Source organism: Camelus dromedarius, chromosome 21 (assembly GCF_036321535.1).
Source record: "Camelus dromedarius isolate mCamDro1 chromosome 21, mCamDro1.pat, whole genome shotgun sequence".
NCBI lineage: Eukaryota > Metazoa > Chordata > Mammalia > Artiodactyla > Camelidae > Camelus > Camelus dromedarius.
Window position 1 is genome coordinate 37,454,267 of NC_087456.1, and position 15,613 is coordinate 37,469,879.

At 53.2% G+C, this 15,613-nt stretch overlaps 2 protein-coding genes across 10 annotated transcripts in view; both read left to right on the forward strand.

The window, feature by feature from the left end:
- Nucleotides 1–7,333, forward strand: part of NAV1 (neuron navigator 1) — a 205,829-nt gene extending 198,496 nt beyond the window's left edge. For all 7 annotated transcript variants that reach the window (XM_064477319.1, XM_064477314.1, XM_064477318.1 and 4 more), the window contains one exon: nucleotides 981–7,333. In XM_064477319.1, coding sequence (XP_064333389.1) covers nucleotides 981–1,076 — 96 coding nt within the window. In that variant the 3' untranslated portion in view covers nucleotides 1,077–7,333. The remainder of the gene's footprint in view (nucleotides 1–980) is intronic.
- Nucleotides 7,334–8,749: 1,416 nt separating this feature from the next.
- Nucleotides 8,750–15,613, forward strand: part of IPO9 (importin 9) — a 37,049-nt gene continuing 30,185 nt past the window's right edge. For 2 of the 3 annotated variants that reach the window (XM_031438304.2, XM_064477324.1), the window contains exon 1: nucleotides 8,750–8,942. In XM_031438304.2, coding sequence (XP_031294164.2) covers nucleotides 8,780–8,942 — 163 coding nt within the window. In that variant the 5' untranslated portion in view covers nucleotides 8,750–8,779. Of the gene's footprint in view, nucleotides 8,943–12,535; nucleotides 12,632–15,613 lie in introns of those variants that run through there. The other variant, XM_064477327.1, reaches the window with a different exon arrangement.

Here is a 15,613-nt window from a genome sequence, read left to right on the forward strand (position 1 = left end):
ACGAGACAAACCAGTGCTTGCAACCAAAAGAGCATTAACACCTAATATCCACGACGCGTCCCTCAAACTTCCAGACAGGAAAACGGGCAAAGGAAATGAACAGGCAGTGGACCAGAGGAAATGCAGAGGGCCAAGAAAACCGTCAAAAGCCCCTTTGCTTCTCTACTGATCAAGGAAACGCTATTAGCACAAGGAGATGACCATCTCACGTTGGCACACGCTGTGTGTGGGTGCAGGGACTTTCCCGCCACTGGGGGGGTGTTCGTTAGCAGGACCGTTTTGGAGGAGGATTTGGCAAATGGTGTTAAAACCTGGCCTGCCAGATCCCATGACCTTGCAGTTTTACCTTTTGAATAGGGATTTCTTCCACTTTAGTCATGATACGTTTTATTTAAATTTTGGCTTCATTGAAAACAGATGTCATCTGTGTGAAAACTGGGAGACTGTGACAGTTACGTAGACAGAAGTGTGGACAGCAGGGCCAGGCGCTCTTGGCCAGAAGGGAGAGTCCCTGCTGGCAGCAGGGAGGGGAACTCAGAGGAAAACAGGCAGAAGGCGAAGGCACAGCAGGGCTGAGCCTCGGCGTAGAGCGATGGGGTCTGAGCCGCGGAGCAGCGGGTGCGGCCAGGGCAGTGGTCAGCCAGACGTTCTTTCGGCCCTTCCCGCACTCCTCCTGGGACCAGCTGGCATTGGTGCAGTGTAACCTCGAAGGCTGAGGTGGTCCTGCCCTTTGGCCGCTCCCGGGGTCACAGCGTGGCCCATCTGCCCGGACGCTCCCAGCATCTGTTCCCCGTATGCGGGCTGCACATAGAGTCAAAGCAGTCGTCGCTGCCGGTTCTGGACCCACCCCAGGCCCCCTGGGCTCCCCGCTCCACCTTCAAACCAGGATCAGACCCCTGATCTGACTTTGTATGTTTCCCTTCTGCAGGCAGGACACAAAGTCCCGACCCGCCCTCATGCGTCTTTTTGCCCCTCTGTAGATGGCCATGCTGCTGAAACTTCAAGAGGCTGCCAATTACATCGAGTCTCCGGACCGAGAAAGCATCCTGGACCCCAACCTCCAGGCAACGCTCTGAGGGCCCAGCGGCCACCACGCGGACAGCGGCACGTGGCACCAGCCGCTCGCAGCCTCCTCTCCCCTCTCTTCCTCCAGACTGCAGAGCACTGGCTCCCCAGCCACGAGGACAGGACGGGGAGGGGTGCAGGAGGGGCACTCCTGGTGCTGCACCTTCGGGGACTTCCTGGTGGGGCTGGTGGGCGGAGTCTGGGAACCGGTGTGCCCAGGCGCGTTCACTGGCCTCCTCACGGCGGGGGGAAAGATGATTCTGGGTCTTTCTCCCTGATGTCTCGTCTCGATTGCAAACTCCTGGGCTTTCTGGGGAGGGTTTCAGAAGACCTCAGACCAAACTGCAGCAGTGCTGATTCTGACAAAAGCGCTGAGGGCACAGCCCGCGTGGGGAGCCCACGGGAGGAGGAGCTCCAGGATTTCTTGTGGACCCTGCCCAACTCCGCCACCACTGCCAACAGCTCTTCCCCCAGAGATCCAGCCGGAGCCCAGAAAAAGAAGCATGTGGTTTCAAAAAGTTTAAATCAATCTATAAAGGTTTAACAGAAAGAGGAAAAGATGAAGCTGGAGAGGAAATCCGGTTCTGAGGTCGAGAGAGGGCTGCCCGCCCTGCCCTCTGGAGGACACGGGGACGCCGAGAGCCGGGATGATGCCAGCCTGGGGAGTCGCCAGCAACGGAGGTCCCGTGACAGCCTCGGAGCCGCACTGCCGCCCTGCCGCCCTGTCTCACACCCTCTGGCTTAACATGCATGACGTCAGTAAGCCCCGCTCTTTTGTTTTTTATTTTGTTTCCATTTTTCCTCCCATTTGCCTGTTTTTCTCCTTTTTTGGGTTTGTTTTTTCCCATTGCCCCACACGTCCACGAGGTGCTTGCCCTGCTCTTCCAGGGGCTGGTTTGGCTTTTCCAAGCCGTTCTTCAGAGAGTCGGGTGCCATCTGGTTGGCACCAGCTAGATACCCACCATGCTGCCATCTTTGGCATCCTGGGGGCCCTCGTGGGACGTGAGGCACTGGCTCAGCGGCAGTGGGAGGAGAGGAACCCTGACCTCCCTTCGGAGAACGCATGTGTTCCAGCTCGGAGCTCGGCGGCCAGCCTCCGGCATGAGAGTGTACCACCCCTTCTTGCTAGACCATCGGATCCGAGCTGCACCAGAGACTGGAGGAGAACTGGAAACTAGAAGCCTCCCTCTGTCTCTGGCCTGTGTGGCCCTCACTGCCCTGTCTGATGGCGGCCACCCTGCCTGACTGAATCCACACCCCTCGCTGGACCTGCTGTTTTGGAAAGTGAATGTTCGCTCGTGAGTGGCTGTCTGTGTGAGATGCTCCCAATCTGAATATAAGGCACAATGAGTTTGGCTTGGTGGCAAAGACCTGCCTTCCAAAGGGGCCCGCCTCTTGCAGAAGCTGCCCTGGAGGCCTGGCAGTCTTAGCTCCTTCCTTCGACAAGCCCTTCCTGGGCCCCTGCTGCTCACCAGTCACGCGTTAAGAAGACAGACTTGGGCCCTTCCACTCAGTCTGGCGGGAAACGTGACCCTCCGTTAAGCACGCGCCCCCCTGCGCCTGAACCTTCAGGGCCATCCAAGAAATGAGCCGAAGCCCAGGGGCTGTGATGAGGCCCAGTGCGCTGGGGCGAAGGCTGGGACCAGTCCAGGTGGCGCCTGAAGGGCCGTGGAACCTCCCGTCCCCAGCGGCCAAGTCTACATCTGGCTGCTTCTGAAAGTCCCCGTGCGGCCAGAGCCCGGCTGCACCTCCGGCGAGGCTGACGCCTGGGGCTCCGCAGACCAGGGTGTGTGTGAGGCCTGCACCTGTGGCTGCTCCTCAGATCCCCAAGTGGCACAAGACCCTGTCAGAACCTCTGGGCATACGAACCGGGACCACTCTCCCACCAAACCCAGGAGTAGATGCCTCTGAATCTTCACATCAGAACAGTTTCATTAGGTCCCAAAGGTGGTCCAGATTGCTTCCCCAGAAGCTTCTGCATTCACCTGGGAGCTCCCAGGGAGGACTGGGCCAGAGATCATGACTGCTGCTGCCGCTCGGCCCGCGAGCTGTGAGGGGCCCAGCTCAGCTGTCACTGTGCAGCTCTGCGGGGAAGAGGCCGTTTGTCCAAGGATGGTGCTGAAATCACTGCCTTAAGGCCTCTGCTGTGCAGAACGAGGAGGCTCCCATCTGGAAGGAAGGGAGGTGGGCAGGCCTCTTCCCTGCCCCGCCCTCAGCTCCAGCCACGCAGCACGGCTCCAGCTTCTACAGCCGTCTTCGTCCGGTGGTCCAGCCCTTAATTCTGCTCTCCGGTGCTGCCCAGCCAGTGCCTTCGGTCGCGGCTACTTGAGAAAAAGGAAAGGGTTGTAAACCCCTTCCTCCACTCCAACTGCCTCACACTCCCCCAGAGCAATTCCTGCCTCCCTGGTAACCATGGCGACCACCGTGGGTTTCACCTGGGTCCTCTGCAGGTTGGTTCCGAAGGTCATCTCAATTCCTGGGCCCAACCGCTCTGCTGTCAGTGGACCACTGCGTTTAGCCCGGGGCTCCCATTGCTTCCCTCCCGGGGTGTGTCCCCCTCCAGGGAGGTGGCACTGCAGCCCCAGCTTTCCCCTGGGGGCTTGGGAGCCTGTTTACAGCTGAAGCTGTGCCCTGGCTCCTGGCTGTGGGCATCAGTCGTCTCCTGAGGAATCGTGGCTGTATGGCAACTGCAGAAGGTCGGGCCCCCTCTTGGTGCTATGACCCCTCGGGACGCTCGCTCAGGCTTCTCTGAGGCTGAGGTGTGAGCTCCCTCGCTGCCCCAGAAGCACCGGCAGGAGCGGATCTGCAGCGTTCGCTCCCCCTGCACACCTGCTTCTTGGGCGAGACCACTGGGATCTCTCAGTAAAGGAAAACCGGGTCCCAGGGCTGAACTCTCAACCCCAGGCACCTTCAGAAGAGTCCGGCCTCTCTTAGGACGGGGCGTGTGCCCCCTTCCTCTCAGCCCTCGGCTCCACCCCTCACTGAAGCTGGCTAGCAGATGACCCGCTTCTCCCCCCCCACCCGCTCCCTGGGACAGCCGCGACTCCAGGAGGGCGCCCGGTGCCACCCCTCGTCTCTGGACACAGGAGACCAGCGTGTTTTGTCCAGTGTGTGTGTTCTCAGCCCCTGCCTGAGCACAAAAAATAAAGCAGTAGGTCGTTGGCGGCTCAGAGAGGACCTGATGTCTGTGTGTGTCTCTCACGAGAGCAGTTTCTTGTCACTGTTTCCTATCTTCTGAGCTTCAGATTTTAAAAATCTCTGCTCCGTGGCAGCTCTGCGGTGCTTATCTCTGTGTGCAATTCTCCCACCAACGTCTTTCTCACGTGGTCTAAGCTCGGGGAAGCCAGAGGCTGGCAGGGAAGGATTTGCTCAAGGTCCGTGGAAAGATCCTAGCAGGAAGTCCTCCTCGGTTGGCATGCTAAGTTTTGTTTTGAATTACCAGCCTTATGACTAGTCTACCCGTGCTCCTTAAGGACTTAAGACATAACGGTGATTTTTAGTTTTTATTTCTTGCCTTCTGGTTTTCCTGGTTGGCAAGACTCCAAATGGGCCTAGTGTTACCATCGCTTCACTTCTGTCTCCCTGAGACCAGGTCACACAGTCCAGACAGATACCTGCTCAGTCTCAGGACTAGCAAGAACACTGACCAACTCCTGTCGTGTTCAGGAAGGGCGGGCAGCGGCGACTTGCTCAGCAGCACCGCGCATCGTCGCCGGGGTGGTGCCCACACATGGAAGCCCCGACCTGGTCCTGCAAACCAGGATCGCAGAGGGACCCGAGTCAGGCCTGAGGACTCTTCCCTGCAAGGTGTTTGGGAGAGGAAGCCGTTCTTGTCCTGACCACACGTTTAACACAGGGTTCGAGTGCTGGAATAATCTGGATCACCAAACTTAACTTCTCATCACACTTTCTTCCTTTCCGTACTCAGGCCTTAGCTAAGCTGAAGCCAGTAAGTAAACTCCAGAATCCCCCCAGCCCTCTGGCTCCCCTGGGATGAAATGTGCTGTTCCAGAGGCTTTACCAGTAGAATGACAGTAAGTACACTCTTACGATGACCGATAACAACTGGTGAGTTCTGGCCCGCAGCCCCGTAAGTCAGAAAATGGTGTTAGGGACACGGTGTTCCCAGAAGGCCAAGCCTGAAGATAGTGGCCTTTGTAATCCAAGCAGCTTTATTTATTCTCGAGTCCCCAATCCACCCGGTCAGGGGTACCGGGGCCACCAGCTGGGCTGTCCCACTGCCAAGGCCCACGTGTGCATGCCGGCTCAGCGTGGCCTGGGAGCAAGCCCTCCAGCCACAGACCCCGGGGAAGATGGGAGAGTCCGAAGTCCAGAAGCTGCAGAAGTACCAGTACAGTTGAAAAGTAAACCTGTGTGTCCCGGGTCCTCGCAGTTCGAGGTGCCAGCTCTTTTCCTTAGGTACGCCTTAGAGAGTTTTCTGTGACAGGAGTGGTCACGGAAGTAAGTGAACACTTGGTCCCTTGACTCAACTCTCTGTTCTTAAAGCAGTGATGTTTCCAGACCAGCAGTGTTGGTATCTGGGAACTGGTTAAAAATGAGATTCTCTGACCCCATCCCAGACCTACAGAATCAGAAACTGGGGAGAGAGCCGGGTGGTTCTTGTTCTGACAAACCCTCTTGGTAACTCTGAGGCACCCCACAGTTTGAAATTCACTGTGTTAGGGAAGGCCAGGTATCGGAGTCTCCCCCCTGGGGCTTTAGGACCAAAAAATAAGGTCCTAGGTTATATTTCAGACTTTACCCTTATCTTCAAAGTCAGCTTTCTCCTGCTTCCTTAGGATTCTGCTTCTCCTTTTATTTCACACAGAAAGAAAAGGTATGTGTGCCTTTGGGCAGAAGGTAGGGGAATGTCCACGTCTCCTAGTTGAATACAGTCTGGAGAAAAATGTCACGGCTGTGAAATTTCTACCAAGCAGACTAGGGCTTAACAGGAGAAAGCGGTCAGGGTCTTTTCCAGGCAGCTCTTCTGCCGGAGGACTTGTGTCTACTCTGAGCCTCTTCCCGGTTAGGTAACAGGATGAGGAAAGCCTACAAATCGAATTCATGTTTCCACGACAGCTCGTCCTCTGAGCCGCATCCCTCGCCCCTATTTGAATTCTAAAGGGCACTGCCAGATCTGAGACCCTGTCAGAACCTCCTGCCCCAAGGCAGGCCCCCAGGCCCTGCTCCGTGGCAGTGGCAGGAGGGAGGTCAGGGCGCTTGGGCAGCAAGTCCTCGGCCTCCTCTCCTTTCCCTGCACCAGGACTTGGGACTTGGACACAGCTACTCACGGCGACAGAATCCAATCTGTATTCGAAAAATCTGAAAGGAGCTTCAATATCCTGAACTCACAGACCCCAGCGGGTGGAGCCATGGGGGAGACGAGGCGTTTACAACTGGTTTTGTGTCAAGTGTGTCTGTTTTCCCCGTGAGAGAGCCTGTGGGTGGAGGACAAAGCAACGTGCTAGCACTCGGGCCCTGAGCTCTGGAACCAAGCACTTGGAGGACGGATTAAGGCCCGAGGAAGGCGAGGGTGAGACAGTGGCACTAAAACCGCCCCCTCCCCGGTCCCCTCCATTCCCCTCCTGTGGGATCTCCCTGCCTCCCTGCCGTTTCTCCAAGGCTGAAGATGCAGCTGGGAAGACCAGAGTTCCCAGACCCCAGCCGGTCTCTGGGCCACTGCTGCACAGGAGCCTCCCACTTTCTCATGTGTTTTTGTTTTTGTTTTTAACGGAACAGTTTTTTTCTTAAATGAATTCCAACCCCACTGGACTCCTTTCCTTTTCCCTCCTGCCCATCCCAGTTCAGGCAGCGCTATTCGTGGATGGAGTCCTTATATCTCAGATGCATGGCGGTTCTCAGGTGGTGGGTGGGCAGGCGTCTTTGCAACACTTTTTCTTGCATTCACTGGGCACAGACCCCCAAGCCAGGATGTATGTGTGTCTGTGTGTCTGTGTTTTATCATTTGGCCTCCCCTCTTCCAATCTACCCCCGTTTACATCATTTCACGGAGAGACTCGGCCATTGTACATAGTTGCGGTAACAATCAAGTGGAGAGCTGGGCGTCCCTCACTGGTTCGTCTGATCTAACAAACTGGTTGAAAGTGAAATCCAGGCGAGGGCCAGCGGAATTGGCCTCCCTCCACCACCCAGGGCCCCTCCTCTGGACCTTCTGTCCGTCAGGCATGTCTCCTTCCAGCGAGATTAACCTGTTCGATGCTATTATATTTCAATAAAGTTTTTCCTGTGTTGTCCGCTGCTCTCTCTAGCTCCCTCTGTCTGGTTTCTGTCTCCATTCCTCCATCTAGAAGGTCATGTGCCAAACCCAGAGGTAAGACCCACCTCCCTGGAGATACCTGACCCTCAAACCCTAAGCAAGAGTCTCTCAATGCCTCTGGGGATGGGGGGTGGGGGGTCCTGCCTGCATGTGGACACAGCATCCTTTGCCAGAGGTCAGTGCTCCTGAGTCCTCCATCCACCATCACGATGTTTGCAAACATACCCCCTCTGGACTTGACGAATTTTCTTCCAGGGGTAAAACTGAATTAACCCCTGGGAAAAGAATAGGTTCTAATGGAGTTCTGCCTCTCCTGGGCACGGAAAGAAGGAGAAGACGTCCGACTATTCCCTGCTGTGGATTTGCAGGGTCCGAGAGGCAGTCTTCTCCCGCATGAAGTTGCCCTGTAACAGGGAGGTGGCAAATGTGCTGAGAGCGCACCTCAAAATAAACAAGGAGGCATTCTTTTGGACGAGTACTCAGATGAGGTGACTTCATCCCTGGTCGTTAGCAGCCTAGCATCCCCAGTCTCCGAACTGGGCTGGGAATTGCTAACTGGTCTTTGCCACTTGGGAGTGAGTCACAGTTCCTGGAAACCATTTTAAGGCCTTGGACCTGAACAGCTTACTAAGAATCGCCTGTTGCTACTTGCTCTGAACCTCCCATTGCAACAACCTGCAGTTCCATCCCTCCGCCACCACGTGCTGGCCACCCTGCCTTGCCCCTTAACCCCACTCAGTGATCCTGCACTTGCTCCAGTACTTAGGAGTGTCTGCACCTTGAGCCATTTCCACGACCAGCCCTGGACACCATATTAACTACTCATTCCTCCACCCCTTAAATGTCCAGCCATAATTTCTCTGCAAAAAATTTTATGACTTTCTCATCTGACAGGACTTACTCTCGAATAGTCATATGAGTACCTTGAGGGGAATCCCTTTCCCATGCAGTCTCTCCTGGCCAGCCGCTGCCCAACTCACTGCCCAGTCCACTTCAGATTCTTCCCCCCTCCCTTTGGATTCCCGAGGCTGGGAGATGAAGACTTACTTGGGCCAACGGTTCTTCTGTGTTAGGGGAAAAGAGGTTGGTTTAACATAGGACCTGACTCTGACCGTATGACCCTCTCCATCCACTCCCACCCCACCCTCTCCTAAAGCAGTATCTTACGCCCAAAGGATGCGTGCACGTGGAGTCACGCGTCGCGCCCGCGCCCACCCTGCCGGGGCTCAGCGGCCCGGTCCCCCGGATGGGCTCCCGCGGAGGCCGGCGCGGTTCTCGTCCCCGCGGCAGGGGGCGCTGTCTGCGGAGGCTCGGCCTCCGCCCCGCCCCTCGCGCCGCCGCCCGGCCTGTGCGCAGGCGCGGCTTCGCGGATTGGCCGCGCGCGGGAGCCGTCCGTCGGCGGGCCGGGCGCGGGGCTGGCGCGCGGCGGGGAGGAAGATGGCGGCGGCGGCGGCGGCTGGCGCGTCCTCGGGGCTGCCGGGTCCGGTGGCCCAGGGGCTGAAGGAGGCGCTGGTGGATACGCTCACCGGGATCCTGTCTCCGGTGCAGGAGGTGCGGGCGGCCGCCGAGGAGCAGATTAAGGTGCTGGAGGTGACGGAGGGTGAGTGAGGCGGGCCGCCGCGAGGGCGGCGGACCTGGGCCGCGCGGACCGCTGGGCGCGCTCCGGCCGGACACCGGGCCGGGGAGGCAGGGCCGGGGACGCGGCGGCGGAGCTCAGGGGCCGGGGCCCCGGGCGGGCGGGGCCGGGCGCGGGCGGCGGAGCGGCGGGGCCCGAAGCCGCGGAGTCTGTCGGACGTGGGGTCCTGGCCCGCGGCCGCGCCGTCGCGCTTCCCGAGGGTGAAGGCAGGTGCCTGCGCGGCCGCCCCCTCCCCGCCGCGCGCCCCTGGGTTTTCGGGGTGGCTGGCGCCCACTGAAGACCTGCGTGCGCACTTCTGTTCGGAGGAGCCCATCCTCCTTTGTCTTTGCGTCTTTGTCCCCATCCTCCTATCACAAGCGTTGAAGTGATGGAGGAAGAATCTGTCAGTTTCCTGCTGGGGGCCTTTCTCCAGGCCGAGGGTGGCCGCGCCACAGAGGACAGTCTGAGCCTGAAACGGGAGGGGGAAGAGCCTCTCGGGCTTTTTGTCACCAGTGTGTCTGGCGTGTCGGGGCTCCGCTGGAGGAACCCCAGGTTTTCAGACGCCCCCAGCTCGGCAGGACGGTACCACCACGTCTCAAACTGTCCCTGGTCTGAGCGGGCACACTCAGAGCCTTGAGCTGGCCCTCCTGCCCGACTTAGGGTTAAGACAGATCTGCCTTAAATTTAATTTTATGTTCTCCCAGCATTTGGGAGAGCTGTTGACAACTGAATTACCTGTGTTGGAAACATGTTGAGATTTGGGACTTAACAGGTTAAGGACCATTTTGAAGGCTTAGTTGTAACTGTCATTGTTTAATAAAATGTCAGATCATACAAGAGGAGCAGCTACTGGATTTGAGGAAGCTCTTTGAGGGTCATGCATAGATCTGCAGGAGTTATTATGGCTTCCAGGTAAAACTCCTTTTTTCACACTAACATGTCCAACTCCCTTGGGTATGAAGGAGAAAGAGTGACAAAGGCACCTCATCACAGTCCAGCTACGACTGTAATAAAGTTGAGGGTCACGCCTTCCCTGAGTGATACCCAGTGCTCCTGGGGCCCCAAATGCACGTCTGGCTCATCCTGCGAAAGATGTGCCTCCTCTCCTGTCCGTCCAGTAGCAGTCCCCCACGGGCCCAGACCCCTTCGACTCTGGTCAGCACATGGTCTCATCCAGGCAAAGCCGATGAGAGTCTTTCTGAGATCTTTTTGAAGACTTCCGTCTTCTTTTTTGGGTCTTGAAATGAAACATTACACAGAAGTGTGGAATTTTGCATTTGATCTAGGCCCCTGGTGGGAGCAGATTGACACACACACCTGGAACTTACTGCCTGTGCTGTGGCACGTACCGGGTGTGGAGGGGCTCTGGTGCCACAGCCTTACGGTGCGGTCTCGCAGGAGGCCCTCGGCCCACGGGTTAGGTGTGACGGCTGAGTCAAGGCTCTGGGGCTGAGTGTGGCGCTTTGGAGCCTTTGGAGGTTGTTTGTGTTTTAAATAGTCTAATTCAATTCCTTTTGTTTATTTAAAAACTATAGAGATTCACCCATTTCACTAACCTGTTTTGGAGAAGGAAGACGGTGATTGATTCCTCGGATGTGGTCCCTTCTCTCCTGTCCTCTTTGTGGGGCCTTTAGCTGGTTATTTTTTTACCACTGTGTCCAGAGTATCTCCTGTCCTGTACACTGCCTGAGTCTCACGTTTCCTTAGCGGGGTCAGTCGTTTCTTCTGCACAAGCCATTTTCCTCCTTGAACGAGAATAGAGTACCTGGCTTCCCAGCCAGGGTTTACCCACCCACCCGGCCTGATGAAACTGGAAGGGCCCTGCTCCCACCGCTAACCCTGCAGGCTGAGGTAGGGAGCCATTCTTGCGATGAATGAACATTTTCCACTCCTTTGAAGTTGCTTCACATTTTAGTTTTATCCTAGTAGAAGAAACCTCGCTTTCTGGCCCTAGGATACACACTTCCTTAAGCCTTGGAGTTGATGAGGAATCTGGGAGTTGGTGTCTGTTATTTGTGTTCTTTTGATCCTTTTTTGGTTCCAGGAGGCCCAAGGTTGAGTGACAGCCAAATCTGGTTGTTTCTAGTCCCTCTGTTCCCTCAAATAACCATGCTGTCTCATGAACCATTTATTGCCTCACGTGGGAAACTGGTCCCAGCTGATCCTTAACGTTAACCAGACTGTTCCCTTTGACAAGCAGGCGTGCTCCCTTTCTTGGCTGCCAGGTGATGATCCCTAGTCTTGGAGATTAAGTGGAACACTCTCTAATATAATTTTAGGGGGGAAGGACACAGGTCAGTTATAACTCCCTGTTAAGTGGACAGACAAGAGAGGATGACACACTCTGACCAGATTGTGGGGTGGAGGAGATTTTTAAGAAGCAGTTATCTTGGAAATTTGAGGTGCTGGAGCCCGAAGGACAGCCTGGTCATTCACTCTGCCAGCTGCGATTTTCCAGGAAATAAGTTGCCTGTGATCAGTTACCATGTTTTCCAGAAGGTAAGCCTGTTTCCTTAAGCCAAGGAAGTGTGTATTCGAGAGAGCCCCCTGACTGCTGGTGGGTCGGCTCTGAAGGGTCAGGACAGGCTGTCTCCGTCCTCCTGGTGTCCTGGGATGAGCGGCTCACGTCCCTGTGCTTGCTGCTTTCCCTGGTCACCGGGGCTCTGAGGGGTAGAGAGAGCCTGTGTTACAGGGCTAATGAGCAGAGGAGATGGTGCCAGTAACCAGCCACCTTCTTCAGAAGACGCCCCATCTTGAGCTGAGAAACGTGCTACTTGAAAGTGTGGAAGCGTCTATGCTGTACAATATTCCAGCAGATGATTTGGTGCCCTTCGGTTTTTCTTAGAAGGTTGAGATTTTGAGTTTTATCAGCAGGTTTGTAGGAATTTAGCCCTAGCTCAGTAAAGTGAAAATTAGTCCTTCTGATTTATTGGGGCATTCTTACTGCATTTTATGTACTAGGTGTCATATCAAGCATCTTACAATATTTAAAAAGACAGAAAAGTGTGTGAACTGCCAGGATCTCTTACATTAAAGCCTAGTGTTCTCTACCAGCTGCATCAGCTCTTGTTTGCCTGGCTTGTGAGAAGATCGTGACTTTTGAGGATGTCAGCTGTTCATTTTTGGTGTGTTTAGGCTCGGCTCTTCTTATACCTTAGAATGAAGTTATCCCTACCTTTTCTCTCTCTGAGTCGTCCTCGCGCCCAGGTGGCAGGCGGCGCAGCGCAGACTTCTTCTATAGCTAGATATAGACCCTAAGTGATTGTCTTCTTTGTTATTTCTTTTTGTCTCTTAGAAATGAAGACACTTTCTTCCATCATTTGGCCTTTACTTAGCCTTATCTGTCTTGCTCCTGCAGATACGTCACAGAAAATGCGTTTTCTCTTTCCTCCCACCACTGCTACATTGAGCTGGGGAGGGGGAGTCGTCTCTCCCCCACTTCTGGCGTCCGATGCCACCCACACAACTGTATTGGTTCCCCGTCTTAGGGGCCTAGAGAGGTGATCCTGCTGGCTGAAAGTCTGCTTTCTGGTTCTCATGGGCACTTTTCTGGCTCTCTTACAGTGTAGCGTAAGCACTGTCACCTGCGAAGGGAGCCCCTCAAGGATCCAGACGCACTCCTGGGCATGTGGCGGGCACTGAGCCGAGCGGAAGGCGGCCACGCTCGGAAAAAGGCCAGTGTTGGAGTTTTCTTTTTCCTTTCAGCCGTGGTTTTGTGGTGCTTACCAGCCCCCAGGAGGAAGGGGGCTTCTCCAGAGCGCTGCTCAGAACCCCCTCCTCCCAGAACAGTCCACTCACGTTCTTCCTCTGGTAGCTTCCCTAACTGTCAGCGCTGCCAAGTCTCACGTCCCTGGCAGACCCTTCAGACCAGTAGCTTGTGTTTCTGACCGTATCCTTTACCCTCCATGCTCTCCTTCGGATCTTCCCTTCTAAGCCACGTTTTGGAAGGATAATGTTTTTGCCTAGTGGGGTGAAAGGAGAGGGAGGGGAGCGAGGAAAACAGGAGAGGAGAGCAGGGACTAAGGCCAGAGAGTGAGTTAAGGAGAGAGGGCAAAAGATGTCTTAGAAAGGAGGTCGGGGGTACCTATTGGGATTGGATTAAAGGTGTAATGAAGAACCTAGGGTCAGGGTGAAAACCCAGATTAACAGACTAGGTCTGTCCTCATTCACCTTGGGAAAAGGAACTGGAAAAATTAAACTTCCCAACAAAAATGGCTTTAGAAAGCTACCTTCATTTAACACGCTTGGGACTCTCCCCTTCAGCTTAACTTTGTAGATTGAATGTTAGTTTAGTCCTTTTCTAGCGAGATAAAATGAGACAACCGTGTACGTCTGTGTCTCTTGTAGTCTCCCTGCCTTAACTGTCCCAGAGTAAGTTACTCACCTGTTCTGGTAATGCTTTCTAAAGAAATCATGTTCATTTTTCAGCAAAACTGGAAATCCCCCAACACACACAAAAAGAAAAGTACATTTTTCTTTACAAATATACTTAGGTATATTTCTTTTAAACATATTGTATGATCTTTGTTAAGTGCATATCTGTAAATGGGCTTTTTACTACTTCACAGAGGTCGTCAGTGGATGAGAGCAGCTGTGTTGATCAGATTTAACATAAGTCAGACACTTGAAGGCTTTTTCTGGCTTTTCAGTCTGTGTGTTAGCACAGAATTCACCATCAACACCGCAGCACCTCTGTCACTCCTTGTAAATGATTCTTCATGTAGCTTGGAAGTAAATTAAAATTAAAAATAAAACTAAATTCTATAGTTTGAAACTCTTCTGTGGTGACTGATCTGCCTATATTTCTAGTGGGTGTGTAGTCTGGACAGAATAAACAGGTTAAATAGAGTTGTAGTTGGCATTTTCCCTCTTATACCCCCTATAACCTAGTGCAGATGAGTTCTTCTTTGAATTTTCTGAGTTTCCAAACCAGAGTTGATCATGTCACTGTTTTCGAAACTCTGGGAGCCTATAGAAAAGGAAATCTGTTTATCCATTCTGTTTTAAAAATCTGTCTTTATGTTGGAGGGTGTAGCTCACGTGGTAGAGTGCATGCTTAGCATACACAGGGTCCTGGGTTCAATCCTCAGTACCTCCTCTAAAAATAAATAAGTAAACCTAATTCCCACCCCCCGAATTTTTTTTTTTAATTTGTCTTCAGTTAACAATGATGATATTCTTTGAAGATGTTCTTTCGCATTAAAGCTTTTGAGCAGAGTCATATTATTGGAACCTTCTTTCCTACTTGGAAGAAATAAACTTGCAGAGAAAATCCATTCTGTAATGCTTGTCGTAGGCACAAATCCTGGGTTAACTTAGGTTCCTGAGCCCCACGTAGATCTGAATCTCCTGATGGTCTCTTGCTCTCCCCTTCCTTGGCAGTCTCGGGGATGTGTGCAGCGAAGTGATTGGGGGAAACTGGGGTGTGATCTTTGATAGGGTGCTGGACGGGATGAACTGAAAGGTTGTGTTAGAGCAAAGAGCCTCCCAGCTGTTGTGACCCTCACAGTCCTGCCCCACCCTGGCACTCATCTGGAAAAAATGTATTTGCGCTCAGCTTTCCTTGAAAAAGAGTAGACCTGAGGTTCTGCGTCTGGTGAGCAAGGACCCACGTGCAGAGTGCGCCTGGCCTTCGTGCCACAGTGACTCGCGATTTGTTAGGTTTTTTTTATTGTAAATGGGTTAGGTGGAATCAGATCAGTGTCTCACATCATACAAACAAAGAAACTCCAGGTGGATTAGGAGTCTAAATATTAAAAAAATGAAACTCTGTAAGTTTTAGAAGAAAGTATTGGTGAATTTTTCTTTATCCTTGGCATAAGAAAAGACTCTATGACTCAAAATCTAGAGGCAACAAAAGAAGATTGATAAATTTGACTGCATTAAAATTTTTAATTTGCATGACAAAAATACCACATAAAAAGTCAGGAGATAGCTGACAAAGAGGGAGAAATTTTTCATAGCATATACCACAGACAGAAAGATAATATCCTTAATATATAAAGAGCTCTTGAAAATTAAGAAACAAAGGACCAAAACCCCAATCGAAAAATGGGGGTGAGACATGGGCAGTTTACCCCTCCTACCAGAAAAAGACATTAAAACAGCACTCAAACACACACAAAAAAAGTCACTCATGGTTAGTCAAATACAAATTAACCAGCACTGAGATATCATTTCTCTTCTGTCAGACTGGAAAAGTGTTCAGTATGATAGCACATCCCGCTGGTGAGGCAGCGGGGGAACACTGTCAACGGCGCCCATGGGTGTGCAGCGGGACGGTCCCGCTGGAAGGAGAGGTGGCCACACCGGACCCTCTGCACACGTGCTTTCCGTCCAGCAGCCCCACTGCTAGGAGTCCCACCCTGAAGACATGCATTCAACAGTGTGAAAGTACTATTTACTGCAGTATTGTTTCTGAAAGCGAAATTGTTGGAAGCAATCTAATTGCCATATATAGGAAAATGGTTGAAGAAAGGATGTATGTTCATACAGTGGTATACTGTGCAGCTGTGAAAACAGAATGAGGAATCCAGAGGAACTGATTTGAAATGACTTCCAGGATATCACGTTAACTGATAAAAAACAAATTGTGAAAGAATATAATACACTACTTTTCATGTAAGCAAGAGGATGTAAGAAAATGCCCGTGTGTC